Source organism: Macaca thibetana, chromosome 17, assembly GCF_024542745.1.
Source record: "Macaca thibetana thibetana isolate TM-01 chromosome 17, ASM2454274v1, whole genome shotgun sequence".
Lineage (NCBI taxonomy): Eukaryota > Metazoa > Chordata > Mammalia > Primates > Cercopithecidae > Macaca > Macaca thibetana.
In genome coordinates, this window is record NC_065594.1 from 80970117 (window position 1) to 80996406 (window position 26290).

Below are 26290 nucleotides of genomic sequence, written 5' to 3' on the forward strand. Positions count from 1 at the left end.
CCATGGACCACCACACTGCAATAGTTTTTATTTTATTTTTTTGTAGAGATGGGGCCTCACTATATTGCCCAAGTTGGTCTCCAACTTCTGGGCTCAAGTGATCCTCCCACATTGGCCTCCCATATTTCCACTTTTTGATTGACTTCTAGATTCCCAGGCTGTTGTTTTTATGCTGATAATTGATATTCCCAACTTTTGAGCCTCTGTTGTGACTTCTTGGCTTAAACCTTGATCTAAACTGTTCTCAGTCTTAGCCATTTCATTTCTTCAAACCAATTTTATTGCTGTTCATATCTTAGCGTGACAGAGAATTTATTATAAAAAGCCTAACATTTATTATAAAAGTAAGAATTTATTGTAAAAGTAGCTATTTCAGAAATAGCAGATCAAATGCTCTTTAAAATTATCTTTTGAGATTTACATCATGAAAAGTTATGGGCAATAATAAACTGACATCAAAAGAGTCATCTCTGACCCAAAGATTGAAAGAATGGCTTCACGTGGAGTTAGGCAGCATCAACAGGTTTGAGTGACATGCAGAGTTTTCCAACTCTCAGCCACTACTTATTTATAGGTTCTTCAGGGTACGGTCCTCTAGCTCCTGGGCAGCTGTTCCCTGGAGCAGCAGGCATCCTTGATATCTGATATTTCCAGCTGCTTGTGCTTCCTACCTACTGACTTCAGTGTGTTGTACAAATATTCTCTATGCATATCACAATGGGAAAAGGTTGGGTAGCACTGAAGCAAATGGTGTTAACATATCTAACAAAATTAAGAATCAGTCAGCAACCAGGTGGTGGAAACAGCATGAGGAGTTTGAGGAAAAGGTTGGTGATCCACCTTCACTTCCTTACCCGTCACTGATTTCCTATCCCCTGCAACCCAGCTCTGTGTCATCAAAGGCCCTGAGCTTGCTCTTATTGCTATCACTAACCACCTCCTTGTTGTTAATATGGTGACCAGTTTTAAAGAAAAGAAATTAATTGTGGCAAAAAACATATAACATAAATTTTGCCATCTTGATCATTTTTGTTGTGGTTGATGCTGTTATTTGAGACAGGGTCTCACTCTGTTGCCCAGGCTGAAATGTAGTGGCATGATCAGAGTTCACTGAAGCCTTGATCTCTTGGGCTCAAGCAAACCTTTCACCTCAGCCACCTAAGTAGCTATGACTACTTAGGTGTCACAGGTATGCACCACCATGTCCAGCTAGGCTAATTTTTTGTATTTTTAGTAGAGACAGGGTGCCACCATGTTGTCCAGGCTGATCTCACACTCCTGGGTTCAAGCAATCCACCTACCTTGGCCTCCCAAAGTTTTGGGATTACAGGCATGAGCCACCATGCCCAGCCCCATCTTAATCATTTTAAGTGTACAGTTCAGTAGTGTTAAATAGTGACATTGTTGTACAACAGATCTCCAGAACTTTTTCATCTTTCAAAATGGAAACTCTGTACCCATTGAACAACAGCTCCCTCTTCCTCCTCTCCCCAGCCCCTGGCAACTATCATTCTGTCTTCTGTTTCTCTGAATTTGACTACTTTAGATAAACTCATATAAAGAGAAATCATACATAGTTTGTCTTTTTGTGACTGGCTTATTTCACTTAGCATAATGTCCTCAAGGTTCATCCATGTGTATCATGTGTCAGTTTATTCATTTTTAAGGCTGAATGATATTTCATTGTGTGTAGATACCACATTTTGTTTATCTATTCATCCACTGGTGGATACTACGGTTGCTTCCACCTTCTGATTATTGTGAAAAATACTACAATGAACACGTATGTGCAAGTATCTCTGAGATTCTATTTTCATTTCTTTTGGATATACATACCCAGAAATGTATTATATCATATGACAATGCTATGTTTAATTTTTTGAGGAACTGCCATACTGTTTTCCACAGCAGCAGCACCATTTTATATTCTCATGAACAATGTACAAATGTTGCAATTTTTTCACATTCTTGCCAAACAGTTTTTTTGATAGTGGCCATCCTAATAGGTATAAAGTGATACCTCATTGTGGTTTCCATTTGCATTTCTCTAATGATTAGTGATGTTAAACGTCTTTTCATCTACTTGGCCATTTGTGTATCTTCTTTAGATAAATGTCAATTTAAGCACTTTACCTATTTTTAAAATAGATTATTTGTATTTTTGTTGTTGAGCTATAGGAGCTCTTTCATATTGTCAATATTAACTCCTTATCAGACATGAGATTTGGAAATATTTTCTACAATCCCATACGTTGGCTTTTCACTCTACTGATTGTTTCCTTTGATGTACAAGTGTTTTTAAGCTTAATGCAGTCCCCTATTTTTGCTTTTGCTGTCTGGCCATATCCAATAAATCACTGACAATTCCAATGTCATGAAGCTTTTGCCTTGTTTTCTTCTAGGAGCTTTATGGTTTTAGATCTTTTGTTAAGGTCCTTAAACCATTTTGAGTTAATTTTTATATGTGATACAAGGTAAGGGCCAAACTTCATTCTTTTGTGTGTGGCTATCCAATTTTTCAACACCATTTGTTGAAGAGACTGTCCTTTCCCCACAGTGTGGTCTTGACACCACTGTTGAAGATTATTTGACTATATATATGAGGGTTTATGTGTGGCCTCTCTATTCTGTTCCACTGGTCTATATGTGTGTCTTTATGCCAGTATCATACTGTTTTGATTACTGTTTCTTTGTAATATGTTTTGAAATAAGGAAGTATGATGTCTTCAAGTTTGTTTTCCTTTTTCAGAATTGTTTTGGCTATTTGGTATCCCTTGGGATTTTATATGAATTTTAAGATTTCTATATCTGCAAAAAATGCCATTGGATTTTTGAGAAGGATTGCATTGAATCTGTAGATTACTTTGGGTGGTATTAACATTTTAACAATATTAAGTCTTCCAGTCCTTCAACACAGAATGTATTTTCACTTGTGGATGTTCCTCAACTTACGATGGGGTTTCATCTGGATAAACTCATTAAAAGTTGAAAATACTGTAAGTTAAAAGTGCATTTTTCTGACTTATGATATTTTCAATTTACCATGAGTGTTTCTGGATGTAATTCCATCATTAGTTGAGGAGCATACTGAGTGTGTATCTGTTTTGCACCGTCATAAAAATCAGAAAATTGTAAGTTGCTGGGTTAGGTGGTTCACGCCTACAATCCCAGCACTTTGGGAGGCTGAGGCAGGTGAATCACTTGAGGTCAGGAGTTCAAGACCAGCCTGGCCAACATGATGAAACCCTGTCTCTACCGAAAATACAAAAATTAGTTGGGTTTGGTGGTGCATGCCTGTAACCCGAGTTACTTGGGAGGCTGAGGCAGGAGAATCACTTGAACCTGGGAGGCAGAGGTTGCAGTGAGCAGAAGATCATGCTACTGCACTCCAGCCTAAGGAACAGGTTGAGACTCTGTCTAAAGAAAAATTGTTAAGTAGACTCATTGTAAGTCAGAATTCACCTTTATTTGTGGCTTCTTTAAGTTCTTTCCTCAGTATTTTATAGTTTTCAGGGTATGTGTCTTTTGCCTGCTTGGTTAAGTTTATTCCTAAGTATTTTATTCTTTTTCATGCTACTGTAAATGGGATCGCTTTCCATGGTGACTGTTTTTTTGACCTCTCTGAAGTCTTTGAGATTGTTGAACAAGCCTCTCTCTTGAAACTCTTTCACCTTTTGATTTTGATGACAAACCTATTCTTTCCTTTTACCTCTTGTGCTGTGACTTAGGTTGGCTCCTCCTCACTGGTTCATACCATTTATTTATTACCCCTTAGGGAACCATCCTTCCCTTGGTAAGTTCATGCTCACTAAAGGCTTAAGTTATCATCTGCATGTTGATTTTGCTCCTTTTCAGTATCTATTTCAGCCTAGATATTCTACCTAAACTTTAAACTTTATATCTCTCCATAGACATTGTCTCATAGATATTTCCCAGGCCTCTCAGGGAAAATATGACCAATCTTCTCCCCCCGAAAAAAACCCCAAATAAATAAAACTCTCATTTCTTCTTTCTCTTGTATTTCTTCTGTATCAGTGCACTTAAAGAAATCTAGAAATCTGGGTGACATCCCTGCGTCCTGGTTTTTCTCCCTTCCTATATCCAATTTGTCACTAAATCCTCTTCTCTGTCCTCCACCACTTCCAATATTCTCTCATTCCGATTTCCTTTTGTTCAAGCTGCCATCACCACTTGCCTCAAGAACTGATTCTTCCATCTCCAGTCTAGGTGCCCTCCATTTCATTTCATACTGACACCAAAATGTAGGTACAATTATGACACCCTGTGCATAAATGCCATCAGAATAATATCAAGATGCTTAGTGCTGCTCAAGCATTTCCTGTGCTGGTCTCTGCTTATTTTTCCAGCCCACAGTTTTCTCTCTTGCTCTACACATTAGCCACAGCAAACTCTTAGTGTTCACAAAGCCACTCTGTTTTTTTCCCAACTAAGAAAGAGTCTGCAGTTCCCCTGGTCTTCAGTACCCTTCTTCATGCCATCTTCCTCCAATCCTCTTCACCTGGACTAGCACTACTCAACCTCCAGATTTCAGTCTGCACCTGCTTGTGAGAAAATGTCCCTGATTTCAGTCTGCTTTAGATGTTTTCTGTGTGCTTCCAAAACATTATCCTTATAATGATCACCACTGAACCCAAACTGCCTGTTTACTTGTCTCTTTCTGCCACTGGTTCATGAGTTATTTTTGAGGGTAGAAACAGTGTCCTGACTATCACATGTCCCTAGCCCCGACACAATATCTATAGGATAGTAGATGAGTGTCCAGACCCCAGTTTCACAGAATGAATAGATTTAGTTTCTGGGTCACTAATATCTCAACTGTAAAAGAGATATCTCAGATGATCTCAGCCTATCTTAGCCTATGCCATTATGCATTTTAAAAAATATTTTTATTTATTTATTTTTAGATTTTACTTTAAATACCGGGATACATGTGCAGAATGTGCAGGTTTCTTACATAGGCTTACATGTGCCATGGTGGTTTGCTGCACCTATCAAACCATCATCTATGTATCTGAATCACACAACCTTTCTTCCCTCCCTTTCTATCCTGATTCTTGGCTCACTAAGCTATAGTCTGATTATAATTTGGCTTCTTCTTTGAATACCCACAGGGAGAAAATATGCTGATGTAAAAAATGGACAAGCATCTCATGTAATCCACACCTAGCTAGATATGCTTTTCATTATAAATTAAGGAGGTGGTTCTCTGCAGGCAGTGTGGCCTCTTTCAGCAAGGACATTGGTTTAGTGTTAGACAGCCTTTGTGGCCCTGACTCAGGCACATATGAAGTGCGTGGACTTGGGCAAGAAATTCACTCCCCTGAATGTTATTTGCCATGTCTTTAATATTTAGGATTAAATGTGATAATTTAACATAAAGTAGCCTACACAAGGCAGTTCTCAATAGATAGCATTTGCTGCTGTAGCAGCTATGTCAGTCTTTTAAAGTTACATAAGTTTGAGTTCATTCATGAGAGGCTGACAAAATGCAGAGAAGATTGAAGATTCAACTAACACCAGGAGATGCAACCAGTGCTCAGCTGAATGGCATCTTCCAGCAGCATCCCTGTCACTTGCTACCACCCTCAATCTGGAATGAACTCAATATAGGTGACAAAATGGAGACACAAATGAGAGCTTCAGGGTGTGTTAGGCAAGATTCTCCAGAGAAACGGGGCCAATAAAATATACATCATGATTGATTGTAAGGTATTGGCTCATGTAATGATGGAGGCTGATAAGTCCCACCATCTGCCATCTTCAAGCTGGAGACCTCTGGAAGCCAGGGCAACAGTTTGAAGGCCTAAGAACCAGGCTTCCTGAGGGCAGGAGAAGGTTGTTTACATGGTGCAGGCAATGAGACAGACAGCAAATTCAGTCTTCCTCCACCTTTTTGTTCTATCTGGGCCCTCAAAGCTTTGGAAGTAGCTCGACGAAATTGGGGAAGAGGGTCTGCTTTACTCAGTCTACCAGTTCAAATGCAAATCTTTCCAGAACCACCCGACAGAGGCACCCAGAAACAACGTTTTACCAGCTATCTGGGCATCTGTTAGCCCAGTCAAGGTGACACATAAAATCAACGATCACGCAGCTTAAGGCTAAACAAAAACATTCCCCTGGAGATCATACTTTAACAAAAGAGAATATAAGATATTTATGGTTTTTGTTTTAAAAAAATCACAGTCAATAAGAGAGGAAAGCTTCTTAATAAATAGTATCTACCCACCACTATGCAGCGGACTCTAGCAAAGACCAAGCATCATCAAATTGGAACCAGGATTTAAGTGAGACTGGATACAGAGCTGGGGAAACCATTTTCAGTTTCATAGCTCTGAATTTAATCTAAACAGATTGTCTATACTTCCCTTTTCAATGCTTCTTCCCCTCAGGCTTTTCCATGGGTTTTTCTTCCCTCAAAGTTTAATGAATTTTATACTGCTTAAAAGAAAACCCTTTATATCTGTCTTGCACTGAATTTGCAAAAATCATTAAAGCTGCAAGAATTATCTTCATATTCAAACCTTGCAAAACTCTGTCTACATTCTCCAGTGTTATTCCTGCATCACTTGAGCTTCATAGTCATCAGCTCTTACTGTTCAGAGAAGTTTTAGGTCAAGGGTTGTGTTGTAGCCTCCATACCAACTGATTTATCAGGAATCTCCTCAGCTTACCACAATCACACATCCACAGACAATCTCTCATTTTTAATCAATTTTTAAATGTCATGCAGAAACAATGTTTTATATATATATGTATAAATATTAAATATAAAAATATAATTTTTATGTTATGTATATATAGCACACATTATATAATTTATGTCATGTATTACTTATATATAATTTTATATTTAATATATACATATATGTATAGTTATTACATATATGTAATACAAAATTATAACATTTTTTGTATTTAATGTATGATATATACATATGTTACATATATTACATATATGTAATAATATATACACACACACACACACACATATATATATTTTTCCCAGGTCTCTGTATTGGCTTTTGGGGATGCTGAAAAGAGAAATATGGTTTCTATGTAATTCAATATGGGGGTCATGTAAATGATGGCAGCTATGAAAAGATTACGCTGCCCTATTGCTATTAGGAAACAGTTGTGTCCTATATATAACACACAGGGAAGGCAATAGAGGAATTTCATATGGTTACATGATTGATGTGAGTTTTTGGAACACAATTGCGAGAAGTGACAAAGGAAAAGCCATAGAGGTGACCATCATGGCACACACTGGTGATATCTTGGAGAGGGGGTGATGGGAATAAACACATAAGAGCCTCTCAAAATTTGTGTCCAAAAAGCCCTTTTATTTTCTCCCCTGGATTCTAAAACCTAAACATTTTTCCTGCCAAGATGCCTTGATTAAGCAATAAGAAATTCATTGTAGCTTTAAACAAATTTGCTTAAAGGAAAGTATATATGAAAACACTGCAGAACTATAGTATTAAGGAAACCGTGCTGCCACTTAGAATTTTCAGATTTCCAGCTAAAAGTATTAAACTTGACATTTTATTTAGCAGGTGCAGGCTTATATTAGGTAAATGCACAATTCTCTTCCAGCTTTCTGAAGTATTAAAAATGACACCATAGCTTTTCCTGAGGATCCCTAGAGCTCAGCAGTCCTTGGCTAGAAACTACCTCTGATGCACACAGAGGTTGCACAGAAAAATAATGGGAAAAGACATACAGTGCCGTGCTTCTCCTTCAGGAGAACACAGGCCCACCGACAATCCATCATGCAGCCCATGCCTGCCCTCAGGGAGCTTCTGAGGGGAAGGCCATGGTGGGCTTTGACTTTTGGCCACTGATGTATTCACATTCTTAACTCTGGATTTGGCCACATTCCTGCACCTTTATCCCTGTGTTATATTCATACTCTATTTCATATCTGGTGTTTTTCCATTATAATTTCTTCACTAGTACCTTTTCACTTTCTACCACCATCTCACACCTTTAGCTTAAGGGCAGCCTCTCCTCTCCCCAACACTTCCTCTTCCTCTGTTGAGCCCTACTGAGTGCTGCATGTTAACAACCTCATTTATTATTATTATTATTGTTATTATTTGAGATGGAGTCTCACTCTGCCACCCAGGCTGGAGTGCAGTGGTGCGATCTCGACTCACTGCAAGCTCTGCCTCCCAGGTTCACGCCATTCTCTTGCCTCAGCCTCCCGAGTAGCTGGGACTACAGGCGCCACCACCATGCCCGGCTAATTTTTTTGTTTTTTGAATTTTTAGTAGAGACGGGGTTTCACCGTGTTAGCAAGGATGGTCTCGATCTCCTGACCTGGTGATCTGCCCAACTCGGACTCCCAAAGTGCTGGGATTACAGGCGTGAGCCACTGCACCTGGGCAATACCCCCATTTTAGAGGTAACTGCCACTGGCTTTTATTATTATTGAAAAAAATCTATGAACCAACTTTTATATATTAACATAGTTAAAAACATATCGATACTAAAAGACATTAAAGTCACTAAAATGTTGCTATGCTAAGCCTGTTATGTAGGTGTCTGAGGAGGATCATCATTCCAAGAAGATCATTGAGAAATGGCACCTTGAGTGGTGTTTGCCATCATGCAGCAAGGCTGTAACTCCCATGGCTCTGATTCGATCCTCTGGGTTCTGAGAGGAAACAAAGAACTAATCTGGATAGTTTTAATGACTGGGTTGCTGCATTTACTGCTATTCCTCAGAAACTGTCCTTCATTCTAATAGTTACTTGGTGAATATGATGATGCCTTTGTTATCTACAACATCATTATTTATAAACAAATAGTTCACAGTCCTATGAATCTCAACAGTATGCATGACTCATGTTTGGCCTTTATATAGTTTTAGTTTGAATCAATACAGTTTAGAGGTTAAGAGTATGGGCTTTTGGTCCAAACTGCCTAGGTTCAAATTCTAGCTCTGACATTTGTTGGCTGTGCAACGTTGAGCAAGTTACTTAACCTCTCTGTGTCTTAGTTTCCTCATCTGTAAGATGGACATAATAATAATACCTGCATTGAATGTGTTGTTTTGAAAAATAGGTGAAAACATAAAACACTTGATACTGAGCAAGGATTCAACCAATGTCACCATAGCTATGAGAATCTACAGACTGGCAGAAATGGTAAAAGAAGCAAAAAGTTTGAATGGAACAAAGATGGAATTTGGAATGCATAGGGCTTTCTGAAACATGAAACATTAAGAAAATCAAACACTTTTTTTGAACATTTCCTCCACTCTACTCTCTATCTGGGAATAGTAAAAATAGAGCATGTAAGTTTAAATCTTAAGGACTGGATTTGTACATGGACAACTGAAACAAATATTTAGGGTAACAATTTTACTGTTTTTTAAAAGAATCTGTAAAAGACAGTCTAAAGTTTGAGGTATCCACCTTACTATGCGTATATATGAAAGTGCACTCACATGAATGTGTGTTCTTAAAAATATGCAAATGAGCCCTACTTTAAAGGCCAAGATCACTGAAAATAAGAAAAATCAGGGGCATAAAAAATGACACAGCTGTTAAAAACTAGTGAAAACACAAAACATAATCATACAACAATGAGAGAAAGTCAACCAGGAACACTTTAACTTAGTTTAATAATATTTGCTCTAATGAATTTCAGGTTCAATGAGTTTCAAGTATGAAATTAATAGAAGAATTTAATAGCTACATAGTTTCAGTCCAACCATGAATAAAGAACAGTGTAAAAAGTACTAACAAAAATGGAATTGCTGTGTTATGATTGGAGTTTTCAATGCCCAAATACCGAGAGTAATGGTCCAAATTGTAGGCTAGTGCAATTGGATAACCCATTCTGATATACAGAATTTCCAGAAACACAAAGCTTCACTAATATCTAGCAAGTGATTAAAAGCCATTTTTATAAATAATGACATTTATTCAAAGTGAAGAGCCATATAGTTTATTAAAACTTTATAGTCCAGGAAGAATTATTGTTGGTTTTTTTACTTCGGGTCAGATATGAAATGCCTATTGTGACCATTAGATATATAGATGACAACCAATGTAAGTAGGCTACACATATACGTGTATATAAAAATAAGTTAAAACATTGAAAAAATTAACACTGCAAAATATCCGTAGGTTTGAATTCATAATCCTGAAAAAATTGCTACATACACATTTATTTTGTTGCTTTTCAGCAGAAAAATTATTTTACAAACGTGGGCCGGAGTTATATGGTTATTTAAAAGCATATGGAACCTGGCAGTAGCACTAGCTAGAAATAAATTGGTTATTTTAAATTTTATCTATAGAATACATATTGTAACGTACTCTGTGAGGATAGTACATATCTGTGCATAATAAACACGGCATGAAGGAAAGGCTACAGCTAAATACCAGATTTGTAAAGCATGGACTAAAGTGGTTCTACAGCAGCAGATTTTATTGGTCATGTCTAATTACAATTTTGAACTCACCTATTAGATATTTTTTCTGCAACTAGAAGCCACACAAAGTATTTTCATTGATGGCATAAAGGGATGTCCCAACTCTTATTTGAAGAACCTATCACTGCTGCCACAGAGTGAAGAGACATGGAAGAAATCATCTCCAGCAGAGCCGGGAAGATGCCCATTTGCCTGGGTAGCTGTAGGATGGTAAAGAACTCAAAACCTTTCTTGGTGTGCTCCGAGTGGGAATCTTTGTAACAATGTTTTATTTTTTTCCCTTATTGATAGCCTCTGTTAAAAGCATAGGCTTTGAAGATAAGAGTGATACAATGAAATGCCTAACCTGATCATGAGATAGATTAAAAAAACTTAAATAGGTTATACTTTTTGCTTTGTTAAAAATAGAGAGCTTTGGAAAATTCTGAACATGGAGGGCCTGCTTATAATTCCGAATAGAAAGTTTAAGAGCCATGGTTCTGTCAACGTTATAACAGCTGTGGTTCTGTCAACATTCTAACAGTTGGGTAGAGTTTGGTAGTTAACATCTCAACTATTCTCTCAGTGTTGGGGAGGGTGATACAAGAACATTCCACTCATTGTCCCACTCTCTTGCGAGCTCTTCTTCTCAAAGGGTCTGCACTCTTTGATAGAGCCAAATATTCAAGCCAAATATCCTCCATGCCACAGAAACTATGGGAATGATTGACTACACCTGTAATTCTCCTGCCATTAAGAACATAACATTCACCTATTTCTAGTTTCATTTTTTGGGGTATACTTTTCACCATGATGACATCCTGTCTGTTTTCATACATAACTGGGCCCACATTTCATCATTTATTCTCCTCTGTTTCTTATACTCACTAAGGGCACCCAGACTAAATTCTCCTTTAGTGTCTAGAGACCAGGCAGGTTGATTGTAATGTTTTTATGATGATGATAAGGGGTATTACATATAATTATGCAAAATGGCAATATGGCCTTAAGGTATCTCATTTCCAAACAACCTTCATTTAATGGCAGAAGGAGAACAGTCTCCAAATCCAATTGACCATACTCTGCCCATCTTACTGTTATTCAAAAATAATAAAACGATTCCTAGGATATTTACAGAGTAACAGAAAGTTTCCCTTGTTAGTATTAGATAGAAGTTAAACTTAACACCATTTTACCACCTTGGATAGCCTTAACTTATTAAATTTTATTTTTACTTTGAAGCTCAAACTTTTAATATTGCCTATAAGCAAATGGTTTGCCCCTGGTTTTTTTTGCATTTTTTTTTTAAAAAAACTCCCATATGTTACTTACTTGTTTAAGCTTCTTTAGGTCTTCATCAAGTTCTAAGTTGTCCAAAATAACAGCAACAAACAAACTCAGGAGGATCTATAAAATGGTGAAATAACAATGCACATGCCATAAGTATCAAAATGTTACATATATAATATAGCTACCTAAAATATATTGAATATAGAATTCATTGAATGAAAGATAAACATGCAGTTATGAACCATTGCATAGACATTTCAAGGTATTTATCACAAATACATGAAATGCATATGTTCATTGAAATAATATAAAATGCTAATTTGCTTTATGAAGCCAACTTACTTAAAAAGGAAATTAAGATTTTTTGGAACTCAACAATCCCACTTCTGAGATTATTTTCTAAAAAAGTGATCTGAACTATTGATGAAAAGCTTAATATACACAGGTGCTTATTAGAGGGTCGTTTGTAATAAGGAAATATTAGAAATAACATCCAACCGTGCATGAATAGTCAATACAGTTATAGAGATTTATGTGGTAAGATACATGCAGCCATTATAAATTCCCATTGTGGTAGCTACTCTGCAAGATAGCCTCTAGCGTTGTTCTAGACTCCTGGTTCATGCCTTTGTGTAGTCACCTTCCACACTGAATATGGCTGGCCTGTGTCATCAGCAGGCTGCAGAAATGATTGTGTGTGACTTATGAGGCTAGGCAATAAAAGACACTGTGTCTTTACCCTTGGTCTCTCCTAGATCACCTGCTCTGATGGAAGTAGGTGCTATGTTGTGAGGATGCTCAAGCAGCCCTTTGGAGAGGTCCACGTGGTGAGGAACTGAGGCCTCCTGCCAACAGCCACTGGAGTGACCCATTTTGGAAACAGCCACTCCAGTCCTAGTGAAACTTCAAGGTGACTGCAGCTGTAGGCAACATCTCAACTGCAACCTCTTAACACTTTGCACTAGAAACACCCAGATAAGCCTGTCTCAGATTCCCAAATTTAAGAAACTCATTGAGATAATAAACATCTATTTACTGGTAGGCTTCTAATGTGTGGGTAATTTATTACATAGCAATAGATAACTAATACACTAGCGAATTTTTTTTAACATAGTCGTTTCCATTTATTTTTATTTTTTAAATTATACTTTAAGTTCTAGGGTACATGTGCACAACATGCAGGTTTGTTACATATGTATACATGTGCCATATTGGTGTACTGCACCCATTAACTCGTCATTTACATTATGTGTATCTCCTAATGCTATCCCTCCCCCCTCCCCCACCCCACAACAGGGCCCGGTGTGTGATGTTCCCCTTCCTGTGTCCAAGTGTTCTCGTTGTTCAATCCCCACCTATGAGTGAGAACATGCATTGTTTGGTTTTCTGTTCTTGAGATAGTTTGCTCAGAATGATGGTTTCCGGCCACATCCATGTCCCTACAAAGCACATGAACTCATCCTTTTCTACGGCTGCATAGTATTCCATGATGTATATCTGCCACATTTTCTTAATCCAGTCTGTCACTGATGGACATTTGGGTTGGTTCCAAGTCTTTGCTATTTTGAGTAGTGCCACAATAAACACATGTGTGCATGTGTCTTTATAGTAGCATGATTTATAATCCTTTGGGTATATACCCAGTAATGGGATGGCTGGGTCAAATGGTATTTCTAGTTCTAGATCCTTGAGGAATCACCACACTGTCTTCCACAATGGTTAAACTAGTTTACGGTCCCACCAACAGTGTAAAAGTGTTCCTGTTTCTCCACATCCTCTCCAGCACCTGTTGTTTCCTGACTTTTTAATGATCTCCATTCTAACTGGTGTGAGATGGTATCTCATTATGGTTTTGATTTGTATTTTTCTGATGGCTAGTGATGATGAGCATTTTTTCATGTGTCTGTTGGCTGCAAAAATGTCTTCTTTTCAGACGTGTCTGTTCATATCCTTTGCCCACTTTTTGATGGGGTTGTTTTTTTCTTGTAAATGTGTTTGAGTTATTTGCAGGTTCTGGATATTAGCCCTTTGTCAGATGAGTAGATTGCAAAAATTTTCTCCCATTCTGTAGGTTGCCTGTTCACTCTGCTGGTAGTTTCTTTTGCTGTGCAGAAGCTCTTTAGTTTAATTAGATCCCATTTGTCAATTTTGGCTTTTGTTGCCATTGTTTTTGGTGTTTCAGACATGAAGTCCTTGCCCATGCCTATGTCCTGAATGGTATTGCCTAGGTTTTCTCCTAGGGTTTTTATGGTTTTAGGTCTAACATTTAAATCTCTAATCCATCTTGAATTAATTTTTGTATAAGGTGTAATGAAGGGATCCAGTTTCAGCTTTCTACATATAGCTAGCCAGTTTTCCCAGCACCATTTATTAAATAGGGAATCCTTTCCCCATTTCTTGTTTTTGTCAGGTTTGTCAAAGATCAGATGGCTGTAGATGTGTGGTATTATGTCTGAGGGCTCTGTTCTGTTCCATTGGTCTATATATCTGTTTTGGTACCAGTACCATGCTGTTTTGGTTTCTGTAGCCTTGTAGTGTAGTTTGAAGTCAGGTAGTGTGATGCCTCCAGTTTTGTTCTTTTGGTTTGGGATTGTCTTGGCAATGCATGCTCTTTTTTGGTTCCGTATGAACTTTAAAGTAGTTTTTTCCAATTCTGTGAAGAAAGTCATTGGTAGCTTAATGGGAGTGGCATTGAATCTATAAATTACCTTTTTTCACGATATTGATTCATTCTTCCTATCCATGAGCATGGAATGTTCTTCCATTTGTTTCACGATATTAATTCATTCTTCCTATATTTTTTCATGATATTGATTCATTCTTCCTATCCATGAGCATGGAATGTTCTTCCATTTGTTTGTGTCCTCTTTTATTTCATTGAGCAGTGGTTTTTAGTTCTCCTTGAAGAGGTCCTTCACATCCCTTGTAAGTTGGATTCCTAGGTATTTTCTTCTATTAGAAGGAATTTTTATGGTGTTGAAAACACTTACATTATAATAGTAAATAAGAGTATATAAATGGCAGAAGCATAACTATGCATATAATGGAGTAATAGGGAAAATGCTCGAAGGAGGTACTTTAGAAATATTAATGGTACTTGCTTTTGTGTATTGGAGTAATACATTTTTTCCTTTTTCTAAAAATTTCATGATTTTCTGATTTTTAAAAAATGTATGCTTCTTTTAGAACAGGTAAATAAAACAACAAAATAGTATAATTTTAAAAAATATTTTACTTTCTAGTCCCTCTTCAACTTTGAATTTTCTAAAGTCCCACATTCACTTGATCATCTTTTTCATTTCTAACTTATATTTTTCATTTATCTTCTTAATGAATTATTCTCATTTGTTAATATTAGGTGGTTAAGCATGAAGGTCAGAAAGTTGAGATAATTCAGCCAGTGCTAGAGAAGTTATGCAGAAGTTAATGGCTAGCTCTTTTTCAATTTTAATGAGTATATCAACATGATTAAATTGTGATGGGACATGCCTGGCTTGGGACAAATGCCAGCACCCTTCTTTTCAACAGCCATGCCCTTTGGAGTCTTATCAGAGCTTGAAGAAGATACAGAATGATCTAGGCTGGAGGGTTTTTATTAACATCACCATGACTAGTACACCACTGGTAACTGGGCATCAGGCTTATTCTGAACTAGACATGATTCCAAACTGGACATTTTAAAGTTCACTCCATGTTCAGCCCATTTCCCAAAACCTTGATGACAGAAAGTAGTATCAGAGGCAGAGTCTACCTTCCCTTGCCTTGATTTCTCACGCCGAATTCTGAGATGTTCACCTGCTGGTTTCCTTCTGCAGGAGGGGATATCTTATACCCTTTCTTTCACCCCTGCGCACTGGAGCAGGCATTGCTCCGTCCTAATTTAATCGGGTTTCCTATCTCTCTAGTGAAAGTGCAAACACGAATCTATAAAAAGGGAGGTCGGAAGGGATCCTGTTCGCCTCCCTTTTCTTAGAGCATTTCCTTTACAAGACTTGGAATTGCAAATTCTTTCCCTTTCCGTTTGAGATGTATATAAATACTTTTAAAAGCCAAATAAGCTTCTCACCAGTTCTACAACCTAAAAGAATGTTTTCCTTGAGGGCTGTCTCCTTGAAGTAACGTAAACATCAAGGAAGACAGAGCCTCCATCTCCCCTTCTCCATGGAGGGTGGGAGTTTAGACATCTGGCTCCAAGTTGTAAACTTACCTACTTGTCACAGAAATATGAGAAGTTTTAATTTTCCTTTGGATAAAGGCAATCAGCTCCCACAGATGGCCACCCCAGTTACCAGGTGAATTTAGGATAAACTATATTTAACAAGTGGTGCTGTCAAGTCTTCTTACTTGAGGACTAGTTATTTCTATTTTGAGAACACGTATGGAAAGTGGTGATATAAAAGAGGGAGGTATTTTCTGCCTCTGTGATCTCTTTAACAGATTGCCAGTGATGTGCATTGCAGCCTGTGTTAGTGCTTATTCAATAATAAAACTGGGCTTTCTCTCCTCTACCTTTAAGGAGAGGTTTCATGGGTTGGCAGATTTCATTTTTAATTATATCCCCCAAACCGGACAGATGGCAGGCTACTTAAGGACGGCAAGGCTATGTTATTCGATTAAATTCGACAAACAGTTGATTGGACTCCATGGATATATGAGGCACTGCCTGGTCAGGAACATAAATACAATATTGCACTCACAGAAATGATGTTTATCATTGAATTAAGCAAACATAGAAGAGAGCACTGTGCTTGGAGTCACAGAGCTCAGGTAGCAAACAGGCTCTGCCAGCTATAAGCCACGTGGCAACTGCTGGCCCACAGTGAGTTCTGGTGCCCTCGTTTGTAAAATATTTAATAATAGCTCAACAAATTGCAGGTTTTTCTTTTCATTTAATTCTCCTCGAGCAACCCTGACGTGTAGTATAGCTATACAATGTCTGAAAATATACAGACACAAAATTAGTTATGCAAAGCTAAAATAAATGTCTTGGTTTTTCTACAAACGAGTTGAATTTGGTGCACAATCCCTCCATTTCTGTTGGTGGCTGGAAACATCATCTTGCTACATCAATTCAATTCAGTCCTTTCAAGCTCAGTTACATTTGAATGAATGCTTCTTTTCTTGTTAGGGGTAGTTTAAGATCAAGGTTACCCACAACAAGCTGGGTAATGTGTCCTCCATCCCCCATCGGGGGAACTGATGAGGCTGTATTGGGGGTTTGGGGTTTTCTCTCTGCTGACTTGGCCACCATCTCAGCTCCCAAAGCTAAGAGCTCTGATTCCCACTGATGTCCTCTGTATGTGCTTCCTAGAGTACTGGAACACAGTGCACGGAGTTGGTGGCTTCAAACAACCGACATTTATTTGATCACAATTCTGGAGGCCAGAGTCCAAAATTGAGTTGTCGGCAAGACCACACTCTCTCCAAAGACCATGGGGGAGAATGGTTCCTTGTCTCTTCCAGCTACTGGTGGCCTCCACTGTCCCTTGGCTTGTGGCTTTGTAACACCAGTCACTTGGGCTTTATCTGCACAAGGCTTTCTCTCTGTGTCTTGTGCTCTTTTGTCTCTTACAAGGACACTTGTCATTGGACTTAGGGCCGACCCAGATAATCCCGGGTAATCTCATCACAAGATCCTTAATTTAATTACATCTGCAAAGACCCTTTTTCCAACGAGGTCATGTTCATAGGTTCTGTGGATTAAGCCATGGTCATATCTTTTGGGGAGGCCCACTTAATTCACTATACTCTCTGACTGGTCTTTTTTGTTGAGACAGGGTCTCACTTTGTCACGTAGGCTGGAGTGCAGTAGTGCGATCTCAACTCACTGCAGCCTCCACCTCCTGGGTTCAAGCGATCCTCCCATCTCAGCCTCCCAAGTAGCTGGGACTACAGGCACCTACCACCACGCCTGGCTACATTTTTTTTTTTTTTTGTATTTTTTGTAGAGACAAGGTTTCACCATGTTGACCAGGCTGGTCGTGAACTCCTGAGCTCATGAGATCCTTGGATCTTGGCCTTCCAAAGTGCTAGGATTACAGGTGTGAGTCACCGTGCCTGGCCACCACATGGTCTTTGGCTCGGGCTGCTGTTCCCACAACAGATGTATTAGCTCTCAACTCTCAGGGAAACTTAGAAAGCGCTGCCATTCCACTTGGAACTAATGGAGACTTGTTCTTGTGGGATCTTCTGGGCCTCTCCACCTAGAACTCTCAGGTAGCTGCCCAACTCTGCCCAGGCTGCCCCAGGACCATGTGGGGCCCCAGCAAGGTTCTTTCCCCATCAAGTTCCAAGAAGAATTAGGGTCAAGTCTTGGATGTCAAAACACACCTGGGTGGGTACCAACACTGCCGATGCCCCCAAGTGAGGTGTGTCGGCATCTCCCATGGAAACAGGCTTTGTCTCTCTCTCTCCAGGGCTTTCTCTGTCTTATGCTCCATCCCAGAAATCAGTCCTATTTCTTCTCAGAAAGCAGAAATGTGAAAGAAAATTGGAGCATAGAGGGGAAGGGCGGCCACGCAAGTGTGAAGGAGGAGGACCAGAAATGAAGCCCCATCCGAATTCACACATGTAGTTCTGTACCATTTTGAAGCATTTAGACTTGGAGAGTCCATCTGGGCACATGGGCCAGGGGGGCATTTTCTGAACACTACTTATTGAAGATTGTGAGACAATGACAGAGACCCAAGGATGCTCTCCAAAGCCACGCAGAGGCCACAGAGATGGCTGATTTTGGGAAAAGAGCTGTGAGAAAGGCATTCCAGGTGGCGTGGTCAGGGCCTGGTGAGTCTGGCCAGAGTCTGGCTTCCAGGCAGAGGGCTTGGAGGCTGGAGAGGAAGGCAGTATGGGCAGGCGTCTTGAGTGCCACAGAGGTCATGGATAAGAGAGGGAGGCTGGAATAGTCACAAAGTGATGACATCAGTTTCTTTCTGCTAAATTTTTCCTTTTAAAAGTTCTGAGGTTGGGATGCTGAGGCAGGAGAATCACTTGAATCAGGGAGTCAGAGGTTGCAGTAAGCCAGGATCACGCCACTGCACTCCAGCCTGGTGACAGAGAGAGACTCTGTCTCCGAAAAAAAAAAAAAAAAAGAAAAAAAAAGTTCTGGTTTTTTTTGTGTGTTTTCATTTTTAATGCATGTAATGCAGCCATTTAAAACTGGCTCAGCTGGGTGTGGTGGCTCATGCCTGTAATCCCAGCAGTTTGGGAAGCTGAGGCAGAATTGCTTGACCCCAGGAATTTGAGACAAGCCTGGGCAACCCCATCTCTCATTAAAAAAAAAAAAAATCAGTCAGGTGTGATGGTGCGTGCCTGTGGTCCTAGCTACTTAAGAGGAGGCTGAGGTGGGAGGATTTCTTGAGCCTGGGAGGTCAAGGCTGCAGTGAACTGTGAATGTGCCACTGCACTCTAGCCTGGGTGACAGAGCAAGTCCCTGTCTCCAAAAACTAAAAACAAACAACAACAACAAAAAATAAACTGGCTCACTGAAATAGTCACTAGACAGGGGTAAGTACAATTTGACAAAAGGTTATTAGACATGTGTTTTCTTACCTTGGTTAAACAAGAAACCAGTATATTTTATACTTTTTCCTTGGGGGAAAGAGAGAAAGGCCACCCTCAGAGCAGAAGGACAGACAGAGTCATGGCATGCCAGCTGCACCGGCTCCTCATGGCAGATGCCTTTGATATTGGCTGCGGATGGGAGAAGGCAAGACTCCTAAAGGCAGAGCTTTGGCTTCTCCGGGGAAACGTTGTGGGACTTTGCAATAGTAAGGCCCAAACTTACAGAATTGAGAACAAACTCTTGGGGAGGGGGTTGGCAGCAAATTTAAGAATAATATAATGAAGTTTGAAGTTAGCTGGAAAATAGCATAAACCTAATTTTATTCAGCAAATATCTTTGTTTAGGCATCATTATTTCAATTAATGTGACAACGGGGTGACAGAAGCACAAACGTTCAAAACAGAGACCGGTTCAAAATGTGTGTGTGTGGTAGGGGGCTTGGGTTTGCCCCTGAAGCCCTATTTGAAGGTAGACTTTGAGATTGATCCTCATCTCCCTGTCCCTGGGCTGTAAGACACTGTGATAAGGTGGCAACTGGTACTCAGGGTGAGAGATGACTAAAGTCTGGCCCAAGGCTTTGGCCGTGTCTTTGCAATGGAAACAGAAGATTCAGGAGGTGCAGGGTGAGTCTGTAACTGATTGCCAGGAGGTGAGAACGACTTTGCAGTTCTTTTCTCACAGACTCTAATACGGTGACAACAACCACTGTGAAAAAGAGGTAGAAGTGAAGGAAGAATGGCAGCTTGGTGTCCATCATATTTCATTTATGTTGTCAATGATACAGTATTTTCCTACAGACCCAGTGCAACGTGGATTTGGACTGAAAGAGCAAGTTGACCTGGGTGTCAGACACTTGCCATCACATGGTATAGAAAGTCAAGGGAATGGGTGACAAGCCCTCGTTCTGAAAGGAAGCACCATTTTTCAGTTCTGAGTGTTCTCATTTGTTCTGTTTTTACAGAAAGCTGAGGTAATGCTCATTAGCAATTGGAACCCATTACAGCGATGTCTGCATGTTACTTTCAGTTAATGCTTACCGACACTGCCACATGTTGCTGTGCCCAAAGGTTTTTCTATAGCCACTAAATGTGATTTACAGGTTTATATTAAAATGGTATTGATGTAATAATGGAATTTTACAGGACTTGCCACATTGAATCACAAGAGTGTCATCATATGTATGAAACACTTTTACCTTTGCACTTCGACTGTTCTAAATTATGCAACTAATTTGCTTTGCATTATTTAATATTTAGATTTATGTGATATTTCTATTTATTTATTTATTGAGGCAGAGTCTCTCTCACCCAGTCTGGAGTGCAGTGGTGAGATCTCAGCTCACTGCAACCTCTACCTCCTGGGTTCAAGCGATTCCCCTGCCTCAGCCTCCGAAGTAGCTGGGATTACAGGTGCCCACTACCACATCAGGCTAATTTTTGTGTGTTTAGTAGACACAGGGTTTTACCATGTTGATCAGGCTGGTCTGGAACTCCCAACCTCAGGTGATTCACCCACCTCAGCCTCCCATAGTGCTGGGATTATAGGGGGAGCCACCACGCCTGGCCTGATATTTCAATTTATAATGCAACAGGACATCCTCTGTCCCTACTTTTTTAGCAATATAACTTCAGGGGGAAAAGGCTAATGACATCACCTTTCATTTCCTCTTGAACTCTGCTAAGTACACATATGCTTTCAACACAGTGGTGTTTAGTTTGTACAATGCTATAAAAAAGAAAGTCAAATACCTATTTTTTAATGCATTTACTACTCGGCACTTTTAACAGGTCTATAGCATTTGATCATATTAATATGCAACATAGTATTTGTTCTATTGTGTAATACACAACTGATGTATGTATCCACCTTTTAATTTTATGATCGATATTGATACATTATGAATCAGTGATGTCAATGAAAAAGTGGAGAATAACAATATATTCGATATCTAATTCTTTACTAGTTCCCTCAGATTACAATGCCCTTTGCTAAGAGATGTTTAGCACTGACAACGCATTCAGTGTGGAAAATGCCACGTTATCAGGCCTGCTGAAGCCTGGGAAATCTCTCTCAGAATATTTATGAATGACATAATAGAGTTTTGACCTTTCAGCTTAGTGGATTTCAAAAACATAATTTTCCAGGTTCAATCTGGTGCCTGGACCAGGGTCTCACAGGTGTTTGGTATCTCTAACATGCCTTACGACTCTCCTCTTTCTCTAATACCTCCTTTTCCTCCTCTGCAACAACCCAGATTCACCTCCGTTAATGGTGTGGTAGTTATTTGCTATATTTAAGTTTTATACATTTAACCACAGATACATATTTATTTTTCTATTTACCTACGATAAATTGCAGTCAAATTCAATAAATTACTGAAATAGTTGCATTTACAAGTATAATTATTTCTTCCAATTTTGTTTGTGACACAAATCATTTTATCCAACATAATGTAGTTCTCATTCTCTCAGAATAAGACTTTTGGATAAGTATGATTCAAATAGCTGAAAAGTATGATTTATTTTTGCAAGAGAGCAGCCTTGTCGTTCACAATGGGTTTTCTGGTTGAAAATTTCTCTCCCTGTGGCAACATACCCTATTTTACATTCTCTCTGACTCTGTAGATTAGCCATGACCTTACACGACATAGCTTTCCCTTTTCATCTTTACTTTTTATAAAGTTTAATTTATGATTTTTTTCCTTTTATATAGCTTAAAGATGGCCCTTTAGCTGAAATTTCACCTTTAATCTTATTTATTTCTTTGCTGTAAACTTCATTAATAATTTCTATCTTTAAATTACTTTCAAATATACAATAGAAACACAGCAGGAATCGATGTCCCACAATCTTGTGTTTTTCTTTTCCTTTTCACCATTTATAATCACCCTATCCTAAGCTGTCTTGCAGCCTGTAGTATGAAACAATTTCACTTTTTATATGGGTCAACAAAAAGCCAAATGTAATCAGAGCAGTATAAAATGAGATGCGTTCAGCACAGATGCACTTTTAAATGAATTCTATAAAATACACTTATTTAATTTACGCTTTGGAATGCCCATTTCTGTCAGCAAAATATGACTATTCTCAGCAAGCTGCCACTACGGAGGCAAAATCAAGAGATTGCTGTGTTAATTTCAGCACTTCAAAGGTGACAAAGAGACTACCCACAATGAACACTTAATTACATTTTCTCTCTTTTCAGTATTCACATCACCGGGCTTTCCTCTGAAACAGTAATAGACAGAAAAACATTGCAGGAAAAATGGAGTCTTTCAACTTGTTAGGTCTTCAATAGTTCTTATCCCCAAATCATTGGCAAGGGTGGGGAAAAGGATGCATTTAACAAGCATTCGATAAACTGCAATCAGTCAGGACAGAAATACAGAATACATACCTGGCGGAAGAGAGAGATATTTGAAAGGGACAATACATGGTGGTTATGAATATGCATTTGCTATATACTTAAGCTTGATTTTCACTGTGGGCTGACAAATTGGTGCCCCGAGGGGTGATGAAATAGCCTGCTGTTCTTTATTCCAGAACAAGCTGCAACCACACATTTTGTTTTTCGCTGCTTGGCACATGCCTGTCCCTAAGAAGACTAAATCAGGAACTCACCAAGTTGTATGGCACCACTGTTCAGTGTGAACAAAAGACAAATCAGAGCTTGTATGTTTACATAGACTCCTTTTTTTCCCCTTCTCACCCATTTGGGTTAAAATGCTTTGTAGTATTTTGTAAAAAGAAACATACAATTAAACAAAAATGCTCATTTTAAGGTAAGTTCAGCTCTAAAGATAGGTTTATTGAATAAAGATTTTAACTTGTGAAGTTTAGTTTTTAGGGGCATGCAATGTGCATATAACACAGACCTGTCACCCTCACGTGTGTATTAATATATTAGTCCATAGACTATCTCCAGCTGTTTTACTGCCACTACTTCTGATATTTCACATAAGCGAGATTGGGAACAAGATGTTTACTATTGATCACATAGCAAGTAGCAATGTATATATGCCTCTCTTATCATTTACATCTTTAGGAGTTTGAGCCACAGGTTTTATTTGTTTGTTGGTTAGCCTGTCTGTGTTCATTATTGCTAATTTCCAATTATTTGTAGACCCTAAGAGGACACGAATTAAACTCTTTCCCACTTTGGCCAGAACATAGGTTAGTACCTGCACTTGGTAGTAGAGGTTCAGTAAAACTGTATCAAATCAAATTGAACTCACTTGATAAAGCTCATTACAGTAACTGTTAGTCTAAGGGTATAAAGGAAAAGGAAAACAACTGCTGATCATGTTTTAAGCAAAATTTTTTGTGAACTGGGGAAGTGACTTCAGTATTATACTTTTTTTGGTAGTATAGAAGTGATATTCTTTGTTTTAATTTAGTTATATAGTATTCCTTTTCTTCAATTAATTATATATCATTTAAAAATAACTTGTAAATGTAAAAGTTTGAATAGTTTACTTTTTTTGTTTTAGACTTCATTAGATAAATAAAATATACTAAAGCTTGTAGTTTCTCATATAAATCTGAGAAAATTGACTTGAGTTTTATTTAAACAGTATATTTCATCTAGCTTACGCTATATCTAAAAAGTAGAGATGAGCTAAAGACTTAAAGATGGAAAAACAAAAATTATAAACAATTAGAAGAAGATATAGGATAATATTTGTATTACCTCAGGTGGGAAAGAATTTCTTAAGCATGAGCTCAAAAGAAATACAGACCGTTAGTGAAAAATCAATAGTTTTGACCTAATTTGATCATTCCACAATGTGTACTGTATCCAGACATCACGTGGTACCCCATAGATACAGTAGGCCCCCCTTCTCCACTATCTCACTTTCTCTAATTTCAGTTACCTGTGGTCAGCCACAGCATGAAAATATTAAGACACTTTGAAAAGGATAGAGAGATGGAGACAGAGAGAGAATGAGTATTCACATAACTTTTATTACAGTATATTGTCATAACTGTTCTATTTTGTTATTATTGTTGTTAATCTCTTACTATGCCTAATTTATAAATTAAACTTTATTAAAGCTATGTATATATAAGAAAAGCATAGTATATATAGGATGCTGTACTATCCGTGGTTTCAGGTATCTACTGGGAATCTGAGAACGTTTCCCTCGGGGACAAAGGAGGACTGTTATATATACAATTATTATTCATTAACTAAAAATGAAATAAAAATATATAGACTGTCAAAAGACATCACAGACAAACTGGAAGACAAAATACTGCCTAGGAGAGGATATTTGCGAACAGGTAATAGTCAAGAGATTAATATCCAATAAATGAGTTAAGACAAATTAGTTTTTAGGAAAATAGGTAAAGCAAATGATGGAGTGAGTCACAAAACAAAGATGGTCAATAACCATAGTAAGAGGTGCTCCCTTGTTAATAATTATAGACATGCAAAAATGCAAGCCCAATTGATACCACTGTTTACTCATAAGATCGCCGAAACCTCACATGTCAAACAATGCGACGTCTAAGCGAGAGTGTAAGAACACGGGAATTCTCAACTATTGCACTTGGGAGGGTAAATTAGCACTATTTACCTATACAGCAGGAATCCACAGTGCTTTCTCAAAGGTCCAGACAGTAAACATTTTAGATGTTGAGGGTCATGAGGCAACACTGATATTATGCAGGTACTTGTATAATCATTAAATTATAGAAACCCTTTTCAGCTCACAGGTTGTATCATGCAGGTGGCGGGCTGGATTTGGTATCTGGGCTTGCAGGCCCCTGGTATAAGAGCAATTTGGGCAGTACGTAAGACCTAAGCATTCTACTTTTGGACATATATCCTAGAGAAATGCACATAAGTGGGCACAATACATACATGTATTTCAGCATTATAAAAGCACAACCTTGGAAAACAGCCTAAATATCCATCAGAAAGGGAACTGATAAACAAATATGGCATATTCAGAGTCTGTGAAGTACTATACGGCTCTCTATAACGATGACCAAATTAGCTTCATGTGTAGTAAGATAAAAAGATCTCAGAAAAAAATATCTGGTGAAAAACTTAACTGCAGAATATATGTTGAGTTTGATACCATTTATTCTAAAAATTGCTGCTACAAATAATTGATAAGGAGGGAAACACAAGATCATATGTAACTTGGCCCCAGCATGGGCTTACAGGGAGATAAATACGTATTACCAGACCACTCCCCCAGGGATGGCCATCAGTTGACTGGAACAGTGCTTTGCAAACTAAGAAAACTTAATATTAATCTTCACAATTTTGGGTATAAAATGTTTTTAGATGTTAAGCTCAAGTTTAAAATACTATAGGTATACATATATATACACACATATATACACACATATATACACATATTATATACATACATACACATATTATATACATATATACACATATACACACATATACATATATACACATATTATATGTATATATTACATGTATATATGTGTGTGTATATATATGTGTGTGTGTGTGTGTGTATATATATTTTTTTTTTTGAGACGGAGTTTCACTCTTGTTGCCCAGGTTGGGGCGCAATAGCATGATCTCAGCTCACTGCAACCCCCACCTCCCAGGTTCAAGTAATTCTGCTGCCTCAGTCTCCTGAGTAGCTGGGATTACAGGTGCCCACCACCATACCTGGCTAATGTTTTGTATTTTTAGTAGAGATAGGGTTTCACCATGTTGGCCAGGCTGATCTTTAACTCCTGACCTCAGGCGATCCACCCACCTCAGCCTCCCAAAGTGCTGGGATTACAGGAGTGAGCCACCGTGCTGGCCCTAAATACTATATTTTGAATGGATGCATATATGTGTGGGAAACCTGTGCATTCCATTGATTTTAAGATGCACACTTTCTTTCACCTTTTGAAAACTCTGAAGTAGGGATGCACCTTATCCTCTATGTGTATAGTTTGTTTTCTCTTTAGTGTTACACAAACTGAGTCTTCTTATGAATGTCAGAATGTTAC

At 38.4% G+C, this 26290-nt stretch overlaps 1 protein-coding gene across 7 annotated transcripts in view; it reads right to left on the reverse strand.

Moving 5' to 3' along the window:
• NALCN (sodium leak channel, non-selective) overlaps positions 1-26290 on the reverse strand; it is a 358280-nt gene that overhangs the window by 111354 nt on the left and 220636 nt on the right. For all 7 annotated transcript variants that reach the window (XM_050766656.1, XM_050766657.1, XM_050766654.1 and 4 more), the window contains one exon: positions 11780-11854. In XM_050766656.1, the coding sequence (XP_050622613.1) occupies positions 11780-11854 (75 nt within the window). The remainder of the gene's footprint in view (positions 1-11779; positions 11855-26290) is intronic.